This window comes from Nicotiana tabacum, chromosome 21 (assembly GCF_000715075.1).
Source record: "Nicotiana tabacum cultivar K326 chromosome 21, ASM71507v2, whole genome shotgun sequence".
NCBI lineage: Eukaryota > Viridiplantae > Streptophyta > Magnoliopsida > Solanales > Solanaceae > Nicotiana > Nicotiana tabacum.
The window spans coordinates 13,952,602-13,976,071 of record NC_134100.1 but is presented as its reverse complement, the minus strand read 5'-3'; the positions used below and the strand labels follow the sequence as shown (position 1 = coordinate 13,976,071).

At 33.5% G+C, this 23,470-nt stretch overlaps 2 protein-coding genes across 4 annotated transcripts; both read right to left on the bottom strand.

The window, feature by feature from the left end:
• Nucleotides 1-3,721: 3,721 nt before the first annotated feature.
• On the bottom strand, nucleotides 3,722-8,144 carry LOC107782888 (butanoate--CoA ligase AAE1-like). The gene is made up of 2 exons (XM_016603827.2): nucleotides 7,779-8,144; nucleotides 3,722-5,467 (listed from the first exon to the last, which is right to left on the bottom strand). The coding sequence occupies exons 1-2, from the start codon at nucleotides 8,085-8,087 to the stop codon at nucleotides 4,031-4,033; spliced, it is 1,746 nt and encodes a 581-aa protein (XP_016459313.1). The 5' UTR covers nucleotides 8,088-8,144; the 3' UTR covers nucleotides 3,722-4,030.
• A 7,066-nt stretch (nucleotides 8,145-15,210) lies between these two features.
• LOC107782890 (uncharacterized) lies at nucleotides 15,211-22,826 on the bottom strand. Of its 3 annotated transcripts, XM_075242364.1 has the most exons (4): nucleotides 22,630-22,826; nucleotides 20,321-20,614; nucleotides 17,243-18,376; nucleotides 15,211-15,634 (listed from the first exon to the last, which is right to left on the bottom strand). In XM_075242364.1, the coding sequence occupies exon 3, from the start codon at nucleotides 18,373-18,375 to the stop codon at nucleotides 17,335-17,337; it is 1,041 nt and encodes a 346-aa protein (XP_075098465.1). In that variant the 5' UTR covers nucleotide 18,376; nucleotides 20,321-20,614; nucleotides 22,630-22,826; the 3' UTR covers nucleotides 15,211-15,634; nucleotides 17,243-17,334. The 3 variants fall into 3 exon arrangements, with proteins under 3 accessions (XP_075098465.1, XP_016459314.1, XP_016459315.1); XM_016603828.2 differs by lacking the exon at nucleotides 20,321-20,614 and having other exon boundaries at nucleotides 15,212-15,634; nucleotides 22,630-22,825; XM_016603829.2 differs by lacking the exons at nucleotides 15,211-15,634; nucleotides 20,321-20,614 and adding an exon at nucleotides 15,660-16,938 and having other exon boundaries at nucleotides 22,630-22,825.
• Nucleotides 22,827-23,470: the final 644 nt, after the last annotated feature.

Sequence of the window (23,470 nt, the reverse complement as noted above, 5' to 3'; positions counted from 1 at the left end):
GCATATTTGATCTCTTTGTGCATATTTCGAGAGTTTATGGAATTGTTGGGATGGTTTTGAAGGGCATACCTAGCCTTATTTATAGGCATGAATTAATGTTTCGATGGAGTAGCCACCAAGTAACCCTAATGGACTCATCTTGTAGAGGCTCTAGTCTATTTTTTTTATGCACTAATTTGACAAATTTTCAATGTCTACAGTTGCAAACAATTGGAAATATTGTTTGGAGTTTATAACTCAATTTTGAGGGTGTTTTGGTGAAGATTAGACTTGATTTTGGCTGAATTTGAGGAATGAAAATCGAAGAAGAATAAGAAGAACACATGTCATACAATATACTTACGAAATTGTAGTAAAGTTATATTATAATTATATATAAATTGTATTATGTTGTAGTTATATTTTATTTTTATTTGAATGTTGCATGAAAGTTGAAAAATAGTTGTATAATGTATAAATCGTTGTATAAAATTTGTATTTGAGTTATCAATACTATTTTTTTACATAAAGTTGTTGATATGTATTAAAATTGTATTAAGAGAGTAGGTTTTGATTAGAATTTTAGAGAGGAAGAAGCACACACCACAGACAAAATATATACAAATCAGATACAAAATACATATTATATAAAAATTGTATTTAAGTTGTAATATTGTAATTGTATTTAACTGGGTAAAAATAATGTATGAAAGTTGTAGATAAGTTGTATAATATAATATGTGTATATTCGTGTATGGGATATACATGGATATCAATTGAGATACATATGTCATAAAGACATTTTTCAACCAATTTCAGTTACGAATTTTGATTCAAATCAGTCCAAATCACTTTGAAAACTTTTGTATATAACTTTGTCCAAGTATTTTTGATAAATTCCAGCCACACCCACTCAAAAACAACTAACAAATTTCATATTTCAAAATTGAAGTTGAATATTTTGAGATTTTTTTATTGAAACTTTGCAAATTTTAGTTTCCTTTCTCGACTTCACCAATAAAATGACTTTCAATGCTGAGGGAATTGAAGTAATCGACTTTAAGATTGAATCAATTTTTAGGATGAAAATTCTTATCTTCTTTTAAGTTAATTGTTGCTAACCCAGTTGTTGTGTCGTAATCCTTGAATTTTTGTGATGAAAGTTGTTACTAGATTTGATTGCTAAATATTTTCGATCCGGAGAGAAGAGGGGAGTAAAAAGAAAAAGGGTGTAATTAAATCCGTTGATTGAAGGCACTAATAATGGATTAGGAGCCTTTTAAGGTGGAATATACATAATTTGTAAGTAATCCTTGTTTAGGGCAGGTAATATACAAAATTAGAATAATTTTAGTAAATAAGTTTCAAATACTGTGTAGGAACGAAAAAATCCCTATTATTTATATGTATTTAGAAAAGACGGCCTAAGTGAGAAAATCTGAGTACAGATCTAGAGAATTCACAATTGCATGTAACTAAGAATGAACATAGCTTAGAGAAGGAGATGAACAAAGAAGAAGATCATTTTCTGTTAATACAAAGTGCTTGTTTTTATACAACCTACTCACACGTGTCACGTGTGTTAGAATGGGTAAAATGACTAAAATACCCCTCACTAACTAACATAACTACCAATAGTAGCATTTATCCAATACCCACTCCCCTCGAGTTGGAGGTTGGAAGACATCCAACATTCCAAGCTTGGAAACAAGTGAGTGATGTTGAGCTGCTGATAGACCCTTTGTAAGCAAGTTTGCTAGTTGTAGGGCAGAAGTGACATGCTGTGGTGTAAGGAGCCCAGATTTGATTTTCTGTAGTACAAAATGGCAATCTATTTCTATGTGTTTGGTGCGTTCATGAATGGATAACTAACGACTTTAACTTTTATATTTGAAAAGACTCAAATTAGGAGTTCATCAAGGTTGGGAGACTAGGAATTCTCCCATAAGTGATCATATTCAAGAAATCATGGATAATATGGATATTTATATTATCCGCCGGTTAACCCATTTTCTATTCGTATTAAAATCGGATAATTTATCCATTTTTTTATTACCCGTTTTTTACCCGCCATATCCAATCCGACTCGCCTGTTTGTCGTCCCTATCTGTGATTGTAAACAACTCCTTTAGGATGTAATGTTGTACCAGAAGTATAATTAATACTGATGGGATCAAATTCACTTATTGGCCACCTTATGGCAAAATCTTCGTGTCCTGTTTTGGCATCTGCGAGAAGATCTATTGCTCCTTGAGCAATTTTTAGCAGCTGCTGGTCAACAAAAATGAACTTCCTAGCTGCATCATGGGGCGTGTTTAATGGCCAAAGAACAGCTCCAGCCATTGTCATTACCGTGAGTGGCAAACAGGCGGGTCGAGTCGGATATGGTTCGAGTCGAATACGGATAATGAAAAAAATGAATAAATTATCCGACCTGACCCATATTTAATACGGATAAAAAACGGATTAACCGGTGGATAATATGGGTAACCATATTATATTATCCATGACTTCTTGAATATGATCACTTTTGGGAGAATTCTTAGTCTCCTAAACTTGAGAAACCTCCAATTTGAGGCTTTACAAATGTAAAAATTAAACTCATTGGTTATCCATTTGTTACCCCATTAGTTAACCATTTTCTAAATGGATAATATGATTTTTATTCATATTTGACCCGTTTTTAAAAAGTTTATTATCCAACCCATTTTTTAGGGGATAATATGGGTGATTAACTGTATTCTTTTAACTATTTTGCCACCGCTAGGCACTGCAAAGTGCCAACTGTAGCACAACAGGTGCATTAGGAGCTAGTATTGCTACCTATTAAACAAATTTTAACCTTACAAGCGTGAGAAATTGAAGATGAGATTTTTTTTGTTACAGAGAAGTTGTTTAGGTATTTGCTCATATCAAGTTCTTTGGAGTGTTATAACAAGGAATGTGTTAAAAAGTAACAGAATCAGATTTGTTCAAAAGGATACGAATATATTTTAGGATAAATATGATTAGCATAAAGTGAAGAATTGAACAGATATTACAGGATTTATTCTTAAGCACTTACAAAGTTGAATGGACTGCTTGTAAATTGTAGGTTTATTATCATATAAGCTAACCAAGATTTGATCAGGCACAGACGAGGAAACTAAGAGAGCCATTAAAGGGAAACAAGATATCAAAATTGAAAAACAATGAAGAAAAAAGATTCAAAACTCATAAAAGAAGAAGAAGAAGATCTTTGGCATGCTAGGGAGCCGAAGGTGTGCCGTAGCACGGTAGCAGTCAATGAAGTGAGATGATAATAATGAGAAACCAAGGTTCAAATCCTAGCAAAGCTAAAGCTAAAAACGCTAGGTGACTTCTTTTTATCTGCTTAAGTCTTAGTGGAAAAAGTAACATGGCACGTGTGTTAGTGGAGGCAGCAAGTACCCTCTAATATATATATGTGTGTGTATGTGTGTGTGTCGAGTCAAAACTCAGCAAACAAAGGTATGTCGCATCCGTCTCTGCCCTATACAAGGTATGTCGCATCCATCTCTGCCCTATACAATGGTAGAGATGCGCACAAGCTGCCCAAACTTCATCGTCGTCTCAAAAGAGAGAAGAGATATTCTTCTTTAGAACTTTAGCTATTAAGAGGGTACACTTTTATATGTGATTTTTATTTTGATAATTAGTGGCAGTGAGACTTGAATCTTGAACCTTTGCTTGCTCCAATAACATACTGAAATTGTGCGACCACTTCATCTAAAAACTTAAATTATAAAAGAGGGTATACTTTTATTTACATAACTATATCTGAAACAAAACCAACCGTTCATTGGTGGAACAACCACCCAACTTATGTTTATCCAATAGTTCCAAGAATGTTATGTGCATGTTTTATGCCTTGAGACAGTTGCATGTCCCAAAGTTTGCAGGACAAACCATACATAAAGTTAGAGATGCAATGAACAGTTATATTGAACCTAATGGCACAAAACAATGATACACAAGACTTTCAGCAAATGACCTTCAAAGAGGAAAACCAAGTGCTGCTGCTTCATTTCATTCAGAAAAGACTTCCTAAAGCTTTTGCTTTCTCCCTTAGAATAAATTTCTGCATCTTGCCAGTCGACGTTTTTGGAATATCTTCAAATATGACTGTCCGAGGTGCCATGTAATGAGGCAAATTATCCCGACAAAAGTTGATAATTTCTTGATCACCAATGCTAAATCCCTCCTTCAACTTCACAAACGCGCAAGGTGTCTGCCCCCAATGATTATCTGGCCGTGCTACTACTGCTGCTTCAAGAACTGCTGGATGACTGTACAAAACACGTTCCACCTCAACCGTACTTATGTTTTCTCCACCAGAAATTATAATGTCTTTCAATCGATCCTTAACTTCTATATACCCATCGCGATGTTTTACAGCAAGATCACCACTGTGAAACCATCCGCCTCTAAAAGCTTCCTCTGTTGCTTTTGTATCTTTTAAATATCCACTCATTACAGTATTCCCTCTAAACATAATTTCTCCTATTGTCTTACCATCAGCCGGTACCTTTTCCATGGTCATAGAATCTTTTACATCAACTTCCTCTAAACAAAGATGTTGTACTCCTTGTCTTGCTTTTAGCACAAATTTTTCATCAGGAGGCAAGGAATCCCACTCGGGCTTCCACATACAATACGTACCTGGACCGTATGTCTCTGTTAGTCCATATAAGTGATGTACTCCAAATCCGAGCTCCTCCATTTTGGAAATAATTTGCGGAGGTGGTGGTGAACCACCTGTCATTATTTTAACCTTGTGAGGAAGTGGCTGTCGATCACACGGTGGCGAATTCACAATCTTGTTCAAGACAGTTGGTGCCCCGCCCATATGTGTGACTTTGTACAATGAAATATTTTCAAAGATGTCTTTTGGAGAGACATTTCTCAGACAAATATTTGTGCCGCCCAATGCTGCTAGTCCCCAAACAAGACACCAGCCATTGCAGTGAAACGTTGGAACGGTCCAAAGATAAGTAGGGAATGAACTCATCTCATGTAGCAAAAATGTAGCAATTGTATTGAGATATGCACCTCTATGACTGTAAACAACTCCTTTGGGTCGTGACGTTGTTCCAGAAGTATAGTTAACACTAATAGGGTCAAATTCAGATATCGGCCACCTTATAGCAAAATGGTTTTCTCCACTTTTGAGGAGACTATCGTATTCGTGAGTGCTAGAGTCATCGATAGGAGGGGGATCGCCAGATTCAGAGATTACAACAAGAAGAGGTGGTTTCAGTTTATTGTCAGCAATAAGGTCTAGTGCACCTTGAGCAATTTTGAGCAACTGCTGATCCACAAATATGACTTTTGCTTCCGAATGCATCAGTAATGTCGATACCATAGCTGAATCATGGCGTGTATTTAATGTACAAAGAACGGCTCCAGCCATTGGTACCGCAAAATGTAGCTCTTGCATTGCTGGTACATTAGGGGCCAGTGTTGCAACCTACAGAAAGAAATTTAAATCTTTTTTATTGTGGAAGTAAATGACTTAAGTGCTTGCGACATCGTTAAACTAGTAAAATAATTATCTTAAGGAAGTGGATTGACAAGTGAAGAAGAAAAAAATAAAGAGGGGGATCCTTAACTTTGACCATCTCAGAAGGCAAAGTTGAACTAAAATGCAAATCATACAACATAATAGTTCAAGCATCATATCTGTAATTAGTCATTGTCATTAGAAAGACACGTAAAGCTTCTCTCTCAGTGCAGTGCTTCTTAGATCCATAAGAAGAATGGGGAAGCCAATCTATTCGCTTGGCGGGATGACATCAGAACTCTGTACTGAAATTTCATTACCTTATTCCTTAAGCCCTAAAATGGAGACATTGGTACAATAAAGACTCGAGAGACCTCAAGCGTGATATAGGATACCATCAGAGAGACTTTAGCCACGTCTTAACCTATGGTTCAACCTCATAGTACTCGTTATTACAGCTATATGAAGATTTTCGGGTAAAAAACCTGTTCGACATCATATGTAGACAATTCATTAGGCATTTGCCCAAGCTCCCGGAGGTATATTGGATTTTTCATGGTGCCAAATCTTACAACATTTCAATTCAAGTTCCATGTCCATAATTAGTCGGCGTCATTAGAAAGAAACATGAAGCTTCTCTTTCAATGCACTGCTTCTTAAGTTCAAAAGAAGAATGAAGAAGACTACTTTATAATACACATACCAGCAAAATGAACAGAGGATCCATGTCAAAATTACCTAATTAATTAATCAAGTCTCACCCTACGGCAAACATGATTTACCAGCTAAGAACGTTGAAGTTTAACTAATTATAATCATTATCCTTAACATCCCATATCAAAGCACATTCATTGCTAGTATGCATAAACCATAACATTAGAGCCTTAAAACTCAACCTCTAATATTGAGCAGCTGTAGATATAGCTAATTTTCTATCTTAATAGTTAATGTGCAACAATATAAAGACAAGCTCCCATATACTGGATTAGATTAATTGTAATTACTAATTGGAAATATTGACCTCACAACCCCAAACACTTCAGCTCTGCTTACTGTGTTAAAAAATACTCCCTCTGTTTCAATTTATGTGAACCTATTTCCTTTTTAGTCCGTGCCAAAAAGAATGACCTCTTTTTCTATTTGGAAACAACTTACCTTTATGCAATGATTTATAGCCACACAAAATATATGTGCTTCATTTTACACCACAAGTTCAAAAGTCTTCTCTCTTTTCTTAAACTCCGTGCCCAGTCAAATGGGTTCACATAAATTGAAACGGAGGGAGTATATTTCTTATTCACACGGGATTCCACATGCCCCATGCTACTAGGGTTAGAGCGTAAGCTAGTGATGATTTAGGCTACTGGACTTTCTCCATCTAAAGGTGCAACATTCAGGCTGTTTTCCTTAACAGCACGACGCTTGAATTTCTCTCCAACAACCCCATTTTTACAGTTTAGGCTGCTCCCATTTCGCTCGCTGCTATTACAGATATCGCTTTTTCTTTCTTTTCCTCTGGTTACTAACATGTCGTGATTCATATTATCTGCCTTAGCTTTTTGCACACCACTTATGAGCCCTCTATCTCTCCTTAAACGTTTCAATCAATACTCCACCAATTAGAACAATAAGGGTAAATTTGGCAAAATTTTAATAAATAATTTCTTGTTTTTTTGTAAAAGGTCAAACATTTTTACACGAATTCACTATCCCAGAGGAATCAAACCAATACTAAAAATGAAATAATCCTTCAAACCAATACTAAAAATGAAATAATCCTTCACCAGAAAATTTCTTCTTAATTAATCCTATTCAAGTCATCAAGATTCAAAGCCTTGTATCATCCAAACTTATCAAAATGATACAGATATCACCTATGTTGCTCAGACTCTCTGAAAATATGGTAGATCCTCCAAAACTAGTGCATTTTTTGAGGATCCGACACAGATGCGGCAACATTTTGGAGAGTGTGCGCAACATAGGATATCACTATATCCTATATCATTTTGAAAATATTTTCAACATAATATTTTATTCTCAAAATGATATAGATATCACCTATGTTGCTCGGACTCTCTGAAACATAGTCGGGTGCGTGTCAGATCCTCCAAAACTAGTGCATTTTCGGAGGCAACATTTTGGAGAATCTGCGCAACATAACACAGGAAATCACTATATCAAAAGGATTAATATTTTATTCTCAAACTCTATTGGTAGCATGTCAACATCAAGATATAAAGCCAAATAAATTGTATAGAGAAGTTGACAGAAATCTTACCACATCCCCACGAGAAATCCCCAACTGAACAAGAGCAGAAGCAAGTTTTACACATCTAACATGAGTTTCATCCCAAGTATATTTCACTTTAGAACCATAAATAACTGAAGTTCTATCTCTAAATACATTAGCTGCTCTTTCTAAAAAACTTAAAGGTGTCAATGGAACATGATTTGCTTCACATTTAATTAGACCCTCTATAGAAAACTTGCAAAAGGTACGGTGAATTTGAGTATTTTTGGGGTGAATTTGACTGAAACCATTAAAGAAATTACGAGCCAATCTTGAGTTCTTGAAAAAATGATTCATGGAGAGAAGATGGTTTAATTTAGAGGGAAGTTGGTGAGACTAGGACTGTAGTTTTTTGTTCATATAGATAACTTGAATTTTTATAGCCATATATATAGAGAAATGTATATACAGTAAAAAAAAATGTTTTTGCATTATTAGGTAGGCGTTTGGACATAAGAATTACTATAATTTTTGAAAAAAAAAAGTAATTTTTGGAGTTAAGTTAAAAATGGTATTTGAAATTTAAAATTATGTTTGGACGTTAATTTTACTTGAAAAAATATTGCAGTTTTGTGAGTGGGGAAAAAAGTTTTTCTGAAAATTTAGGAAAACTAGTCAAAATCATTGGTTTCTGGAAAAAAAAATCGAAAATTTTCAAAAACTTATAAAATTTCATGGACAAACACATTTATGAAAAAGTTGTTTAAAAAAAATTTATGGACAAACGGAACCTAAAAAGGATCGCCCGATGCAGATGCAGGGTCCGAAAAGATCGTGCTCCAAAAAGTATACGGAGTATATGATATAAGCAATTTATGATTGATTCCATGGCTCAAAAATATTTATAAATAATCTTCCACAAAAGGTGGAAGAGATTTATTATTTTAACAAATAAGAGAGATTATCTAAATTTAAAATATGTAGAGGTAATTTGAATTTATACACTATGTAATATGTAATTGTTTTGGATAAGGATTAAGATGAGAGTCAAATGTAAGCATGATTAGGTTTTTAAAACGTTGCTGAGTACGATCTTTGGTACGTAATAAAAGACTATGGAGCAAATGTATTAGGTAGACTTTTGAATGGACACAATGAATTCAATTTTATAAAACAGAATATGAGGGAAATTTTGATTTTTATTATGAGTGTCAATTTGGGTTGTATCTTTTTTTAAAAAAAATAAATAAAGAAATAAATTCATTATATAGAGGATCGAGAAAGGAAAGAGAAAAGGGTATCACTAATCAAAAGTTGGGAGGGGTGTATCAATTAAAAGGTTAAAATGGTTGTAACTCAATTCATTTAAAAGGTTGAGCCAATTTGGATTTAATTATTTCTCAAGTAATCCTTAGCAGATTTTGTCTATAAGAAAAAAAAAAAAAAAAAAAGATAGAAATTTGAATGCGGACCAGAAAGGGAGAAAAGGAAAAAGAATCTTAAGATAAATAATCGACAAGATTTACTATTTTTTTTAGCCGGTATAATATAAATTAATATATTGATTCTATATAATTATATACATATTATATATCTATATTATACATTTATCGACTATTTTTTAGTGATTTTGAATTAGACAAGTTGGCGATTACCCAACTCTCATCTAATAATCGAAAGAAATTCAAAAATAATCAAATTTACAAGTGGTCATTCAAAAATAGTCATAGTTTCAAAGTAATCGAAATTTAGCCACTTTTCATGTAAAGATAAATCTGAACAAAAACATTGTTCAAAATCCGGAAAAATACTTCAGCATAATATATTGGAGTTCCAGTATAATATACCGATCTAGCATAATATACTAGAGTTTGGAGTACCGGTGCTCCAGTCTCCAATATATTATACTGGAGCCAGCAAAGTATACCGGTCCAGCATAATATGCTGGAAGTTCCTACACAGGTGCACCGAACTCCAGTATATTATGCTGGGCCGATCTCTGTTGCAGTAAAATAGTGGTTATTTTTCATTGACTTGGTAAACGCTGACTATTTTTGAATGACCAATCCGAAAACTGATTAGACCGTACTATTTTAACCTATTAATCGCCTCTCCTTTGTTCCCCTTCTCTCATCTTACGTGTAACAGAAAAAACAAAAAAGAAATTAAAAGAAATTGGTCAAGGTAGACAATGACCAATGCCAAGCTATATCTTAATTCAACTCAATTCTACTCATGCAGATTTTGACAAGTTGTTATTACTCAATTGGCGGAATAGCCTTAAAGACACGTGTACTTGTTCGATATAGACATCGGAGTCCCTCTATTTCACAAAGTTTCAATCAAACATTGTTACTAAATCAAAAACTAAGTTTTAAACACCTCTGACACGGCGTGCTCGTGCTGACATAGAGGACATGTCAGATCCACATCATATAATTTAATCCCACATCATCATTATTTTTTTATTAAAATTCCAAATATATCCCCTTTTTCTCTAAATATATCTCCAATTTCTCAAGTGCTAATCTTAATCAATCTAAAAAAATCTCTCATCTTTTAGATTCTTTGTCAGAGAAGGATTCTCAAATGGGGAAATTTTTTTTTTGTGTTTAGTACAATTGACACTGACTGTATGAGTCATTTTTTTGTCTCACAATTTTGTGGACCCAGAAATATAAGATTAGGGTCCATAAATTTGTAAGATAAAGAAAAACTAAATATAATTTACGAGACATAAAATAAAACTTCTCCTCAGTGGTAATGATTTTTGGGTTGAAAAATAAATCCGTACTATCTTGAGCTTTCCTGCTAATTTCATCAGGTTGCCAACGACCCAAATAAGAATATAATCACAATTTTAGCTCAGTGATTTTATAGTACTTCAGATCTCGAACTCATACACTCCAACGAAATTCAAATTTTCAGATTCAAAGTTTAACTTCAAATGAATTTTGATGTGTTTAACTTTGCTTAACCCAATCCCCCAAACAGTAAAAATTCATAATCTCATTTGACAGTGATTTATGGAGGGATGAGATTCTGGTGGTGGTGGAAGAGAAGGACGACGCAGTGGTGGCAGAGGTAATGGAGAGGGGCAGCGGCAATGGCGGGTGGAAGAAGGAGAGAGGAGGTGACGGGTTGAAAGGGTCCTTGTTTTGTCATTTTCTTTTGTTTTTTAATTTAACTAGTATGAGCACCCGCGCTGAGTTATTTGAATTGTATTAAAATAATCTTATAATTTAAATATTTTCGATAAATATAGATAATCATTGAATATTAATTAAAAAATATTACATGAAAAAGATTAACCATTTGTCAAATCAAATCTCCTAGTTATAACTCTATTTTCCTTTTTGGGTATAATTCTTGTCTGTGTCATTGGATCCTAGAAATAATCAGGAAACAAAATAATAACTCATACTTATGGCAAAAAAATTAAAGGTTGAGACTATGAAGGACACTTTGGATACAACTTAACTCTTTTATTACTACTTGAACTCTTATTTGGTGTGTTAATATCTTTCAAAAAATATTTTTATTTTAAAAATTTCAGTTTCTAAAACTTTATTTGTCAATAATAATTATTTTATACTAATGTAAGTGAATCATTCAAAGTTCATTTTAGTCGGCTATCTAAAAATTTAAAAAAAATAGCCACTGCATTTTTCCCCCAGTATGATTTCATTTTGATATTTGACATTAACCATGTTAAATATCTGAGTTATTTGAATTATATGTAAATAACCTTAAAATTTAAACCTTCTAGATAATTATAGATAATCGTTAGATATTAATTAGGAAGTATTACATGAAAAAAGACTAACATTTTTTTTCAAATCTCGTATTTATAATTTTATTTTTGCACTATAATTGGTGTCATTGGAACCTAAAATTTCACAAAGCGAAATAATAACTCATATTTATGGCAAAGCACAAAGGTTGACACAATATGAAATTTTTTTGGTTACGACGCGACTCTTTTACTATGACTTGAACTCTTATTTGGTAGGTTATTATTTTAAAAAAAAGTATTTCTATTTAAAATTTCAATTTCTAAAACTTTATATATTTTCAATAATGATTATCTTTATAATGATGCAAGTGAAAATATTATCCTTAATTTAGAATTCATTTTATTCGGCTATCTAAAAATTTTAATGATCCTTTAGCCAGTGAAACTTTATTTCGGTATAATTTCATTTTGAGTTTATCAATATCTCTAACCACAAATTTTGAATTTTGAGTTTTGAATATCCTATATATACAGATTTTAAATATACTTTTTGTTACATTTGAAAATCGCTACAGAGACTATCAATTAGAAACCAATATCTCTCTTGTTAAATTTGAGAAAAAAAAATCTTTCACATAATCTAATGATTCAAAACTAATATTCTTCAGCGAAAAAAATACTATACCCTTGCAATGTTGGCTTAAAGAGGTTTCAGCTTATACCTTTTTAATTCCTCAAAGGTGCTAAATTGAAATTAATGATAGCACTTGTATAGCCAAAGTTTGTTATTTGTTTGATGTCCATTTATGCAAATTGATTCTTCAAACAAACATTCTTCAAAAAGAAAAAAGAAAAAAGAAAATTTTGAATATTGGATGCTTTTTGTGATGTTTCTTTCTCCAACATGTTATTACATCCTTTTCTCCATCCTTTTCGTATTTCCTATATTTCTTATATTGTTGTTATTTTTTATTTTATGTTATGTATTTTATGTTATTTATTATGAGTCTATTGATAGTACTAATATATTGTCTCTTGTTGCTCTCTTGAGCCAAGGGTCTCCTGGAAACAGCCTCTCTGCCCCTCGGGGTAGGGGTAAGGTCTGCGTACATATTACCCTCCCCAAACCCCACTTGTGGGATTATATTGGGATGTTGTTGTTGTTGTTGTCTTTCTCCAACATGTAGGTTCACTTTATTATATATGTAAGTAAATTTTTATTTGATTTTTAAATTCTTTTTTGTTATTTTGATAAACATAGAAGTGTACCCTATATATTACATTTATTTTTAAAAAAAAGAACTACAATTATAGGTTTTTAAATGTGAAAGAATTTTATAGTTATACGAGAGGCAAAGTAATTTTTAAATAATTAGAAAAGATAATAAAAATTTCTAACATGATCGCACATAATCATTAACCGAATTAAGTATGATAACAAAAAATAATTTTTTATATTAATTCAAATTTAAAAACTTTATCTATAAATTCAAAATTGTCCTTTAATTCAAAACTAACATTTTCTCAAATCTCGTAGTGATAATTTTATTTTTGTACCATTCTCATTGGTTTCATTGAAACCTAAAATTAGCCACAAAACGAAATAATAACTCTTATTTATGACAAAGCACAAAGGTTGACACAATATGAATGATTCTTTGGTTACGATGCGACTCTTTTACTACAACTTAAACTCTTATTTGGTATGTTATTGTTTTTTTTAAAAGTATTTTTATTTTGAAATTTCAATTTCTAAAGCTTTATATATATTTTAATAATGATTATCGTTATCATGGCAAGTGAAGATATTATCCTTAATTTAAAATTCACTTTATTCGGCTATCTAAAAATTTAAATAATTCTTTAGCCGGTGAAACTTCATTTCAGTATGACTCCATTTTGAATTTATCGATATCTCTAGCCACATATTTGAATTTTGAATACGCTATATATACATATTTTTTGTTCTTTGAATCATTAAATATTAAATTAGTTGATTGTTATTATATAACATTGCATATACTTGTCTTTAAATTGCCAAGTATAATTTTGAACTATAATTATAGGGAGAAATTCAAAAATAGCCAGATTTACAACTGATCGTTCAAAAATAGCCCAGTTTCAAAAGTAATCGAAATTTAGCCACTTTTCATGTAAAGATAAATTTGAGCTAAAAAACTGTTTAAAACCCGAAAAATACGTCAGTATATTATACTGGAGTTCCAGCATAATTATGCTTAAACTCCAGCATATTATACTGGAGTTCCAGGATAAGTATGCTGGAACTCCAGCATAATATGATGGAGTTCCAGCATAAGTACACTAGAACTCCAGCATAATATACTGGAGTTCCAGCAAGTATAATTGTCCAGTATAATATACTGGAGTTTGGAGCACCGGTGCTCCAGTCTCCAGTATAGTATACTGGAGTCAGCAAAGTATATCGGTCCAACATAATATGCTGGAGTTCATACACAGGTGCACGAAACTCCAGTATATTATGCTGGACCGGTCTTTGTTGCAGCAAAATAGTGGCTATTTTTCATTGACTTCGTAAACGCTAATTATTTTTGAATGACCAGTCCGAAAACTGGCTATACCGTGCTATTTTTACATAATTATAGGGTTTTAAATGTGAAAGAATTTTATAGTTATATTCAGTTTTTTTTTTTTTGCTAGAAACGAAGTAGCATTTAAATAATTAGAAATTATAACAAAAGTTCCTAACATGATTGCATATGATCATTAATTGAATTAAGTATGATAACATGATAACAAAAGATAAATTTCTTTTTTAGTTTAATTCAAAATTTTAAAACTTTATCTATAAATTTAGAATTAAAAGATAATTCAAATTCAGCTTATATATATATATATATATATATATATATATATATATATATATATATATATATATATATATATATTTGTATTTCTATTTGACTAACCTAGTAAAATATGAAATAAAGTTACCATATACTATTGACATTTATTAGCTTGCCACTTGGCTTAAGCATAATCCCAATTATATATGGTAACTTTATTCTTTTAATATATATATAGATTTTTGGGTTTTTAGTTTTTTCTTAATCAAAATCGCCCATCCACGCTCTAAATGTACGTGTATCCTACGCTCTTTGTCCGGCTCAACTTTATAAATGCCATATAAGCTTGGTCAATGGTCAGAAGTATTTAAAAGATCTGTTTTGATAAGTTAAAGTGTCGGGATGAAAATTTATGAAATACAGAAGCAGGGATGTTAAAACGATGCAAGTACAAGTATATATTAGGCTATTTTGCCTACTCAATTCATACTTAAGGCATCTAAGTAGGGTAGACAGCACTTCTCCTTTAATAAACTTTACATTATGCAAATTCAAATTAGTCAATATTATATATCGGATATCAGATAGTGAAATAGAAAAATCATACTTTAAGCTGTCAAGTGTGGCCAAACCAATCTTAATAGTCCAACTTCCTAGGTAAATCCATTTTGTTACTCAATAATGAGCCATTAGACATATAAATATTTTATCCACATAGCAAATATTTCCGGATTTTAAATTAAAAAGGCCCTTTTAACTCAGGTGGTAGAGTAAGCCCTCCTAAATAAAAGCTTGTAGCTAATATCTGATTTAGTAGATAATATCTTAATTATGATATGATTAAATTACAAAAACCATGTAACTCCATTACTTCATAAAGAAAACAAACCAGACACAAGGAAATAATATTTAAAGGAGTTTAATCAATTTTTGTAAAAAACTTCGCTACACGTTGAACATATTATGCTCGCTTTAAGTGAATATAGTTGGCGATAAAAGTCATAAGACAATGTCTCATAGAAACAATAGTAAATGCTTAAATACAAAGGAAGAATAATGAATATTGTATTTGATGCAAATTAGCTTTGTCTTGCTTACGTTATGGGAAGAGGAGCCTCGGAGCAACGGTCAAGTTGTATCGTATAACATATTGGTCACGAGCTCGAACCGTGGAATCAGCATGCTTGCATCAGGATAGGCTGCCTACATTACACTCTCTTGGGGTGCGCCCTTTCTCTAGACCCTGCATGAACACGAGATGCTTTGTGCACCGGGCTGTCCTTGCTTACGTTATGGCACCACGACAGGAAAATATGATTTTAAAGTTGACATTGCTCTTCCAACTGACAATGGTGAGAATAAAATATTCCTCAGGCACAACTGATTAGCTAAAATAATATCTATATAATACAATGACTTGGTAAATTGAAATGCAAATTGCAAATTAATACAACAATGTAAAAGGTTCAAAATTATCAATTTCAAATAGACATTGCACCATATATGAAAACACATGTAAGATCAATGTACTATCAATATAAGTCCATCTGTATCAACTCCTTTTTTTCCATATCGACTCAAAGAATGAAACATTTGTTCAACGAAGTGTTTCCCATCTCAAAATGAATTCCATGTCCACAGACGATTTTCTGCCACTCCCTTGCACATTCAGGCGCAGTTCACAGACTTGCACATATACTAACCTATGTTGCACATACTCTCCAAAATATTGCCGCATCCGTGTCAGATTCTCCAAAAATACACTGCTTTTGGAGAATCCGACACGTACCCAACAACATTTTCGGAGAGTCCGAGCAACATAAATACTAACCATTGAGCGTGGTACTTGGTATTTCATGATCGTGCCACCATGGTATAATGGTCATATTAACTTGAGAAAAACAAAATAGAAATGAACTTGGAAATAGTAAAGAGAAGAGAAGAGAAGAGGAGTTGGATGATCAGGTAACACATTTAACTAAGCATCAAACTTCAGAAACACAGCTAACTACTTTTAACAAGAGAAGTGCTTATCGGCATTCTTTTTTTCCAAACATAACAACGGCTTATTTTCAATTTCACCACTTCTATCCAAACATTTAACTACTTTTTCATAAATTCAACTACACCACTTCAGTGTTATGAAAGGCGAAAAGCGCAAAAAAGCTCTAAAGTATGTTGGTGTTTTAAGCGCAACACCACTTCAGTGTTATGAAAGGCGAGAAGCGCAAAAAAGCTCTAAGGTTTATTGGGGCTTTAAGCGCAAAGCGCAAATAAAGCATGGGCTTTAACGAAGAAAGGCGCAAATGGAGAAAAAAACATAAAATGTATGTGCAGTCCAAGACTAATAATTATAAGTGTGAATAACAAATATATGGACAAAGAAATTGAAAAAGAATTACGATAAAGTGAAATATCATTTATTTAGTATCCCTTCTCGCCTCTTCAGGGTTACGCTTATTGGCAAGGAAAAGTATGCCTTAGAGCTTGATGATGAGACTGAAGTGCCTGCGAGGCGAAGTGCTCAACATGTTTTGAGCCTCGCTTCACGGCTTAAGCGCGCTTTAAGAGTGCCTTTGAATACACTGCACCACTTAAGAAGTGCTTAAATTCAGCTCACCAACGGGCTCTATATCTGCAACTGGTTCTGCATAAATTACCAAAGGATGAGTATTAACACGTTGTAATTCCTATTATGTCTTCTAAATCTTTTCTTCCCTTGGTGGGACTTCAATTAACTTGTATTTCAATACTAAGTAGTTGTATGGAGCAAAGAATTTGAGGACAAAAAAGATCACAGCATAAATAACAATAACAATGATCTTGAAAAACAACACCAAAACAATAATTATGCACAAAGCAGGGGAAAAGAAAGCATGTGCCAGAAACACATTTTGTCAAACTATAATATTAAAAAGGAAACACAAAGAAGTTGGTAAAATGAAACTCACCGCACTTCTCTTTGTAGAGAGGTTAAATTTCGAGTAGGTAGTGTCCAAATTGGAGAACAACACATAGTGTGCTACACTTTTGTTAGACCCTATTAGTTTTGGGTCTGATAATCCTTTTCTGGACTTCTGCTTGTCATGCCAAGAGCTAATTGTATTGCACGCCATGCTTTGTGATAACTAATGCTCAGTCCATATCTCTTTCTCATTTCTTCTACCACAAACCTTGGTTTGATTTCTACTTTATTGTCATGTAATAGCTCATTGATGTAATCGGATATGACCTTTGATGTTGCATGTCGCTGGTCAGTTACATCAACAGGGCAACTATGGTTTTTCTCAAACTTAGTAATCTTGAATAATGCAGAATCATGGACCTGTGCAGAATGCAAATACCAACTGCATTCGTCATCATAACACTTCAGACAATACCTTGTTTTGCTCGATCTATAGACCTTAAAATTGAACTGGTACTTAATAGCATTATTTGAAAAACATTTTTTCAAACTCTCTTTGTCCTCAAACATAGATCCAACAACTATTTCATCCAATGAAGCATCTTCGCTCAAAACCATAGTTCGCAAATCGCCTCTTTTACTGGCCGATCTTTTTCTTACATTCCTACCATTTGATGTATGTCCAGTTTCCTCAGTTAATTTTCTTCTTGTCAGAGGTTCAGGCGCCATTGCTGGTTCAACCAGTATCAATGCTTTATCTCCAATATGCATTTCCCATACTCCTTCCTCTTGTGGAATACTAATATTTACTTCTTCATGTACGATGTTATTGCATAATTCTGTTTTTGAACTATTTGCTGACAAAGAATTCCTTTCCGCGATATCAACAATGAAACGGGCAGTCTTGAAATTGGAATTATTTTTCACCAAGAAGATGCAAGTAGTAACTTCATTGTCGTTTGTTACTAACATTCCTTTGCTTGTTTCTAGCTTCGTATCAAACCAAATATTGACTTCAATCTCACTCCTTTTCAGTTTTAGAACCTGAAAAATCTTTTCAACAAGAACTTCAAAGGTTATTTCATCATTTACAAGAATTAATTTGGTCTCATGATCCAAATACTTGTTATTAGTAGTCCATCTGCCATTGTAAGCAATATAGATGCAAATTTCATCCATCCTGCATCAATTGAAATAAAAGACATTAGACCAGTGTTGTGAAAAGCGCTCGCTTCAGCGCTTAAAGCGCGAAGCAAAGCGAGGCGGGCACAGGGTCGCTTCTATGTTGTGAGGCGTAGCAGGTGAGATGAAGCGTGCGCTTCTGCCAAAAAGCGAGAAGCGCGATTGAAGCGAGAAGTGACAGTAGCGAGCGCTTCAGTATTTTAAGTGACTGCCAACGCTAAAAATAAAAAAACTGTCTTTTTTCGAAATATCATCGAGCAACAGCACAAAGCATCCTCCTCTTCCTCCTCCTCCTCCTCCTTTTTCTTTCACTGTTTGTCTTAAAATAGCACCGAAATGCTGCCAAATTTTTTTTTCTTTCGATCTTCTTTTTCTCATTCTCTTCTTCTTCTTTTTATTTTCGTTTCAGTCCTTAAAATTGCAGTGAAATGCTCCCCAATTTATTTATTTTTCAGTTCTTCAGCTTTTGTTCTAGTTCTTACTGCCATTTTTTTTGTCTTATTCAGTTGTTTCAATGGCACCAAAAGAAAATAGGAAAGACCCGGCTTGGACTTTCTATAAGAGCTAGCGAGACCAACAAGACGACAATTACATGTCTTTTTTTGTGACAAGATTTCAAATGGGGGAATTTATCGTCAAAAATTCCATCTCATCGATGGTGATCCAAACATCGCATCTTTTACTAAAGTTCCGACGCATGTAAAGGAAGAAATGAAAGCATACCTTCAAAAAAAGAATTAAAGACTCAAATGCATCATGAACAAGTGCATAATCTTGATGATGACGATGATGAAATAGAAGAAGGTGACGATGGTTTGTCGCTTCCGTTAAAATCATACAAACAATGTCTTCAAGTTGTAGACCTACGGGTAAGACTAAAGGTCCTATGGATTGTTATTTCCCGCAAAAAATAAGAGATATGGCAGGGAAAAGTGGTAATCGTCAAATTAATGCCAAAGCGATTTTGAGGGATCGTGCAGTTGCAATGTTTGCGTGGTGGATGTACGATGCAGGTCTTCCTTTTAATTGTGTTAATTATACTGATACTTTTTCTGCTTTTATTGAGGCCGTAGGCCAATATGGTCCAAGAATAAAGCCTCCAACTTATCATGAAGTTAGAGGTCCATATCTAAAAAAAGAGGTGGAAGAGACTAACAAAATTGTGGAGGATAACAAAAAGTAGAATGGAACAAGTTTGGTTGTTCCATTATGATGGATAAATGGACGGCAAAAAATGACAAAATGATCATCAATATCTTGGCGAATTCTCCTTTAGTGGTCGATGGGGAGCAAAAACTACCAATGGGCTACCTTTACGAAGCAATGGATGGGGCAAAAGAGGCTATTCGAGACTTATTTAGTGATCAAAAGAATATAAACGAGTCTTTGAGATCATAGATAAAAGGTGGATAAATCAGCTTCATCGCCCTTTGCATGCAGCTGGACTTGTTTTGAACCCAGAACTATTTTATGACAATGAAGAGAGGATTATAGGAGATGCAAAATTGTGGAATGTATACATTGAATGTATTGAGAAGTTGATACCTGAAGAATCCGAGCAAGATAAAATAACAGAGCAATTTAGTACTTATAGGAATGTTGAGCAACTTTTTGGAAAAAACATGGCTATTAGACAAAGAAAGACGAAGTCACCAGGTGAGCGAGTGCTTATATGTTACTTTATACTTGATAAGTTATTTCTTTACAAATATTATGTTTTAAATATTTGTTCTACTTCTACCGTTGAATGGTGGAAGCAATATGGCCATTCCACTCCAGAATTACAAAAGTTTGCCATCAAAGTTCTAAGTCTAACTTGTAGCTCATCCGGGTGTGAAAAGAATTGGAGCGTGTTTGAGATAATTAAATTATATCTCAATTGTCCTAATCTACTAATTACTTAGTAATTGCAGATTCATACCAAAAAGAGGAATAAACTAACCTTGAAGTGTCTCAATGATCTAGTCTTCATTAAGTACAATAGAACATTGAGGCGTCGTTACAACGGTCGCAATATAATTGATCCAATTAGTTTGGACAACATCGATGATGCTAATGAAAGGCTAACTGGAGTCCCGGAAGATCATGCAGATGAAGAAGTATTTGAGGAAACTTCTAATTTCACTTGGGATGATGTTGCGGAGGCACGTGGAATTGGGGAGAGGATTTATGGTTTGAGGGGGAGTACTTCAACTTCAAGCTCATAGAGGAAGGGGGAAAAGCAGCTACTTTGTCCCTAGTTGATGAAGAAAAAGAAAAAGATGACGAGCAATATAATAATGATAGCGGAATACAAGAATTTGACAATCTTGCAGAAGAATAGGATGCTCATTTTGTGCTTTCATTGATGCTACTCTTTAGCTTTTACATTGAAGTATTGAACATTTGCTTACAGTTACATGTGTTGTATATGCAGTATTTATTTTAATTTTTTTTTAAAATTCCACTTTACTTCGAAAAAGAGAGCGCTTCGCTTCTCGCTTCGCTTTAAGTGAAAAGGGGCTTGTCGTTTTTCCTTGCTTCACGCTCTTCACAAAACTGCATTAGACATACATCTAAAAAATGTAAAATATTCCTTTAACAAATTTGGCCAAGTGAGCTAAACTTCCCAAACAACATTATTAAAGCAGATTGCCACGACCCGATGAGGGCCATGCTAATCTTCTCTATATCATTTCAATTTTATCAGATGAGCAAGACTAACTTATTTGCAATATTAAAAATCCGGCAAAGTCTCCTCTGTACCGGGAGCAAACCAAAACTTTAACCATGTCAGCCTTCAATCAACACGTGAGCACTAGCAATTCTAACATGCTAAGTTTAGAAAGTACTGACAATCTCAAGCCACAAGCTCCCACAACAACTGCATAAGCTTCAAGCTACGCTATCACTAACACAAGCCAAAATACAATCTCAAGATTGACTTAGCACCAGTCATGGCCCTCGTCGGGTCGTGACACAGATAATCAAATCAGTATTATCTTTAGCCCAATGGTCCAAGCTCTGCTTTTAGCTTTTAACACTTCCTACGGGACCTTGTTACAATGCTTCGGTCTTATGCAAACTATTATTCTAGATTAGGAAATAGTTATGATCATAGTGTGACAAAGAACGGAGGAAAGTAGAAAAGAAGGACAAGTTTAGCCTAGTAGAAAAGAAGGACAAGTTTGTTCACTATCTTTATTCTCCTTGGCAATTTTCTTCATTATTTCAATTATCGAAATATTATTTGCTTGATAATTTTTGTATAATGTACTTTCTACTAACTGATTATTATGGCTGAGAAAAAAAGGTTAAGATATAATTGAGTCTCTTTTTAAAGGCAGATGCATTTAATATGACAAGATTAAAGCTGTTTTTTTTTCTTTTTTGCTTTAAAAGAAGTAACAGGATGTAAAGCTGATGAACCTTCTTCATAGGACAAACATTCAATTCAAAAGGTACAAATGTTAAGGCATAAGTTTCAAAAATACTCAAATGTGGTCTAGAAGAATTAAGCATGACCAAAAAAATCCATATGGGGCCAACCCTTAGGACCAATTGCAGTCTTAAAACTGGATGATGGGCCTGCCAGCTCTACCTATCTGCACTTAATACCAAGCTTAGATTGCATAACGCAGGGCTAAATGGTCACTTAACCTTTGACACTTGAACTAAGACTTGGGACTACTTTTATTACTTCTTAATTTTAACAATCACACACACTAAATACTTCAAAGCAACCTCAGAATTTGTTTGTTGTAGATTATATTGGTTAAATTTGACTAATTATGCTACTGAAAATTTGCAATTAGGATTACTATCCAGAGTGCCACAATAAAGGGGAGCTTTGGAGCAATGGTAAAGTTGTCTTCGTGTGACCTATAAGAGGTTCGAGCGGTGGAATAAGCTATTGGCACTTATATCAGGGTAGCCTTCCTACATAATCAAGGGGTGTGGCCTATCCTCGAACCCTGCGTGAACGTAAGATACTTCGTGCACCAGGCTGCATTTTTATACAGACTGCCATAGAATTGAGAAATCTTTCAAAGCAGTAGGTAAGATTTTCCTAATGGACATTTTATCAAACATTTCATGTGCGTTAGTGTAGAAACAGACACATTATCCTGAGTTTCGAAGCTCAACGAATTTGCCGGTCATCAAAAAAATATAAGTATATAAACCAAAACCCTTATTTCCTCGTATTCAGAGGGAAAAAACACAAACAAAAACGAAGGGGGGAAATTCCCAAAAATAAACATGAATGCTTACCGGTAACAAAGTAATTTAGAGGAAGAAGCAACGACTGAATAAATGAAAGAGCTTGAGGAGGAATCAAATCAGAGGTTAATGAGAGGAGCAGTGGCTGTTTAGCAGAAGAAAATTTGGGAAAACTTTCTTTCAAAATATCAGCGGTGTTAAACCCTTGCATAGTATAAAAAAATAAAAATAAAAACTTAAATGTATAATTGCTTCAATTTTTATTTTATTTTTGGCTATAAATTTACTAGTGCTATATATACCGATGACACTACTTAATCGTAGTCAATAAATGCGACTTCATTCATTGAATGCGACTTATTCTTGAATGCGATTTGTAACAGTTGAGTGCCACTTTTCTTGCTATTTTTTCCTTATCTTTTCATATAACATCCTCATTATTATAAATATATTATATTATGGATATTCATTTAGTACTCCGTTGTAAATAAGTTTTCTGAAGAAGTTTATCTATATGGGACTCCGCCGTAAATTTGTTTATCTATTTAGTACTTTATTGGAAATAAGTTTCCTCAAGAAGCTTATCACTTCGGTACCCGGTTATGGATAAATATTATCCCCGGTAGAAGATTATCCATACCGGGTATAATAAGCTTATCCTTTCGATACTCCGTTATGGATAAACATTACCCCAGTAGAAGATTATCTATATCTGGTACAATGAGCTTATCTTTTAAGTACTCCGTTATGGATAAACATTACTCTCAGTAGAAGATTATCCATATCTGGTATAGTAGCAGCTTACACAGCAGATTCCTTTCTTCTATAAATAGAAGAGATTTCAGTTCATTATGTGCATCAGTTTGAATTCGAATAATAGATCAGTTTCTCT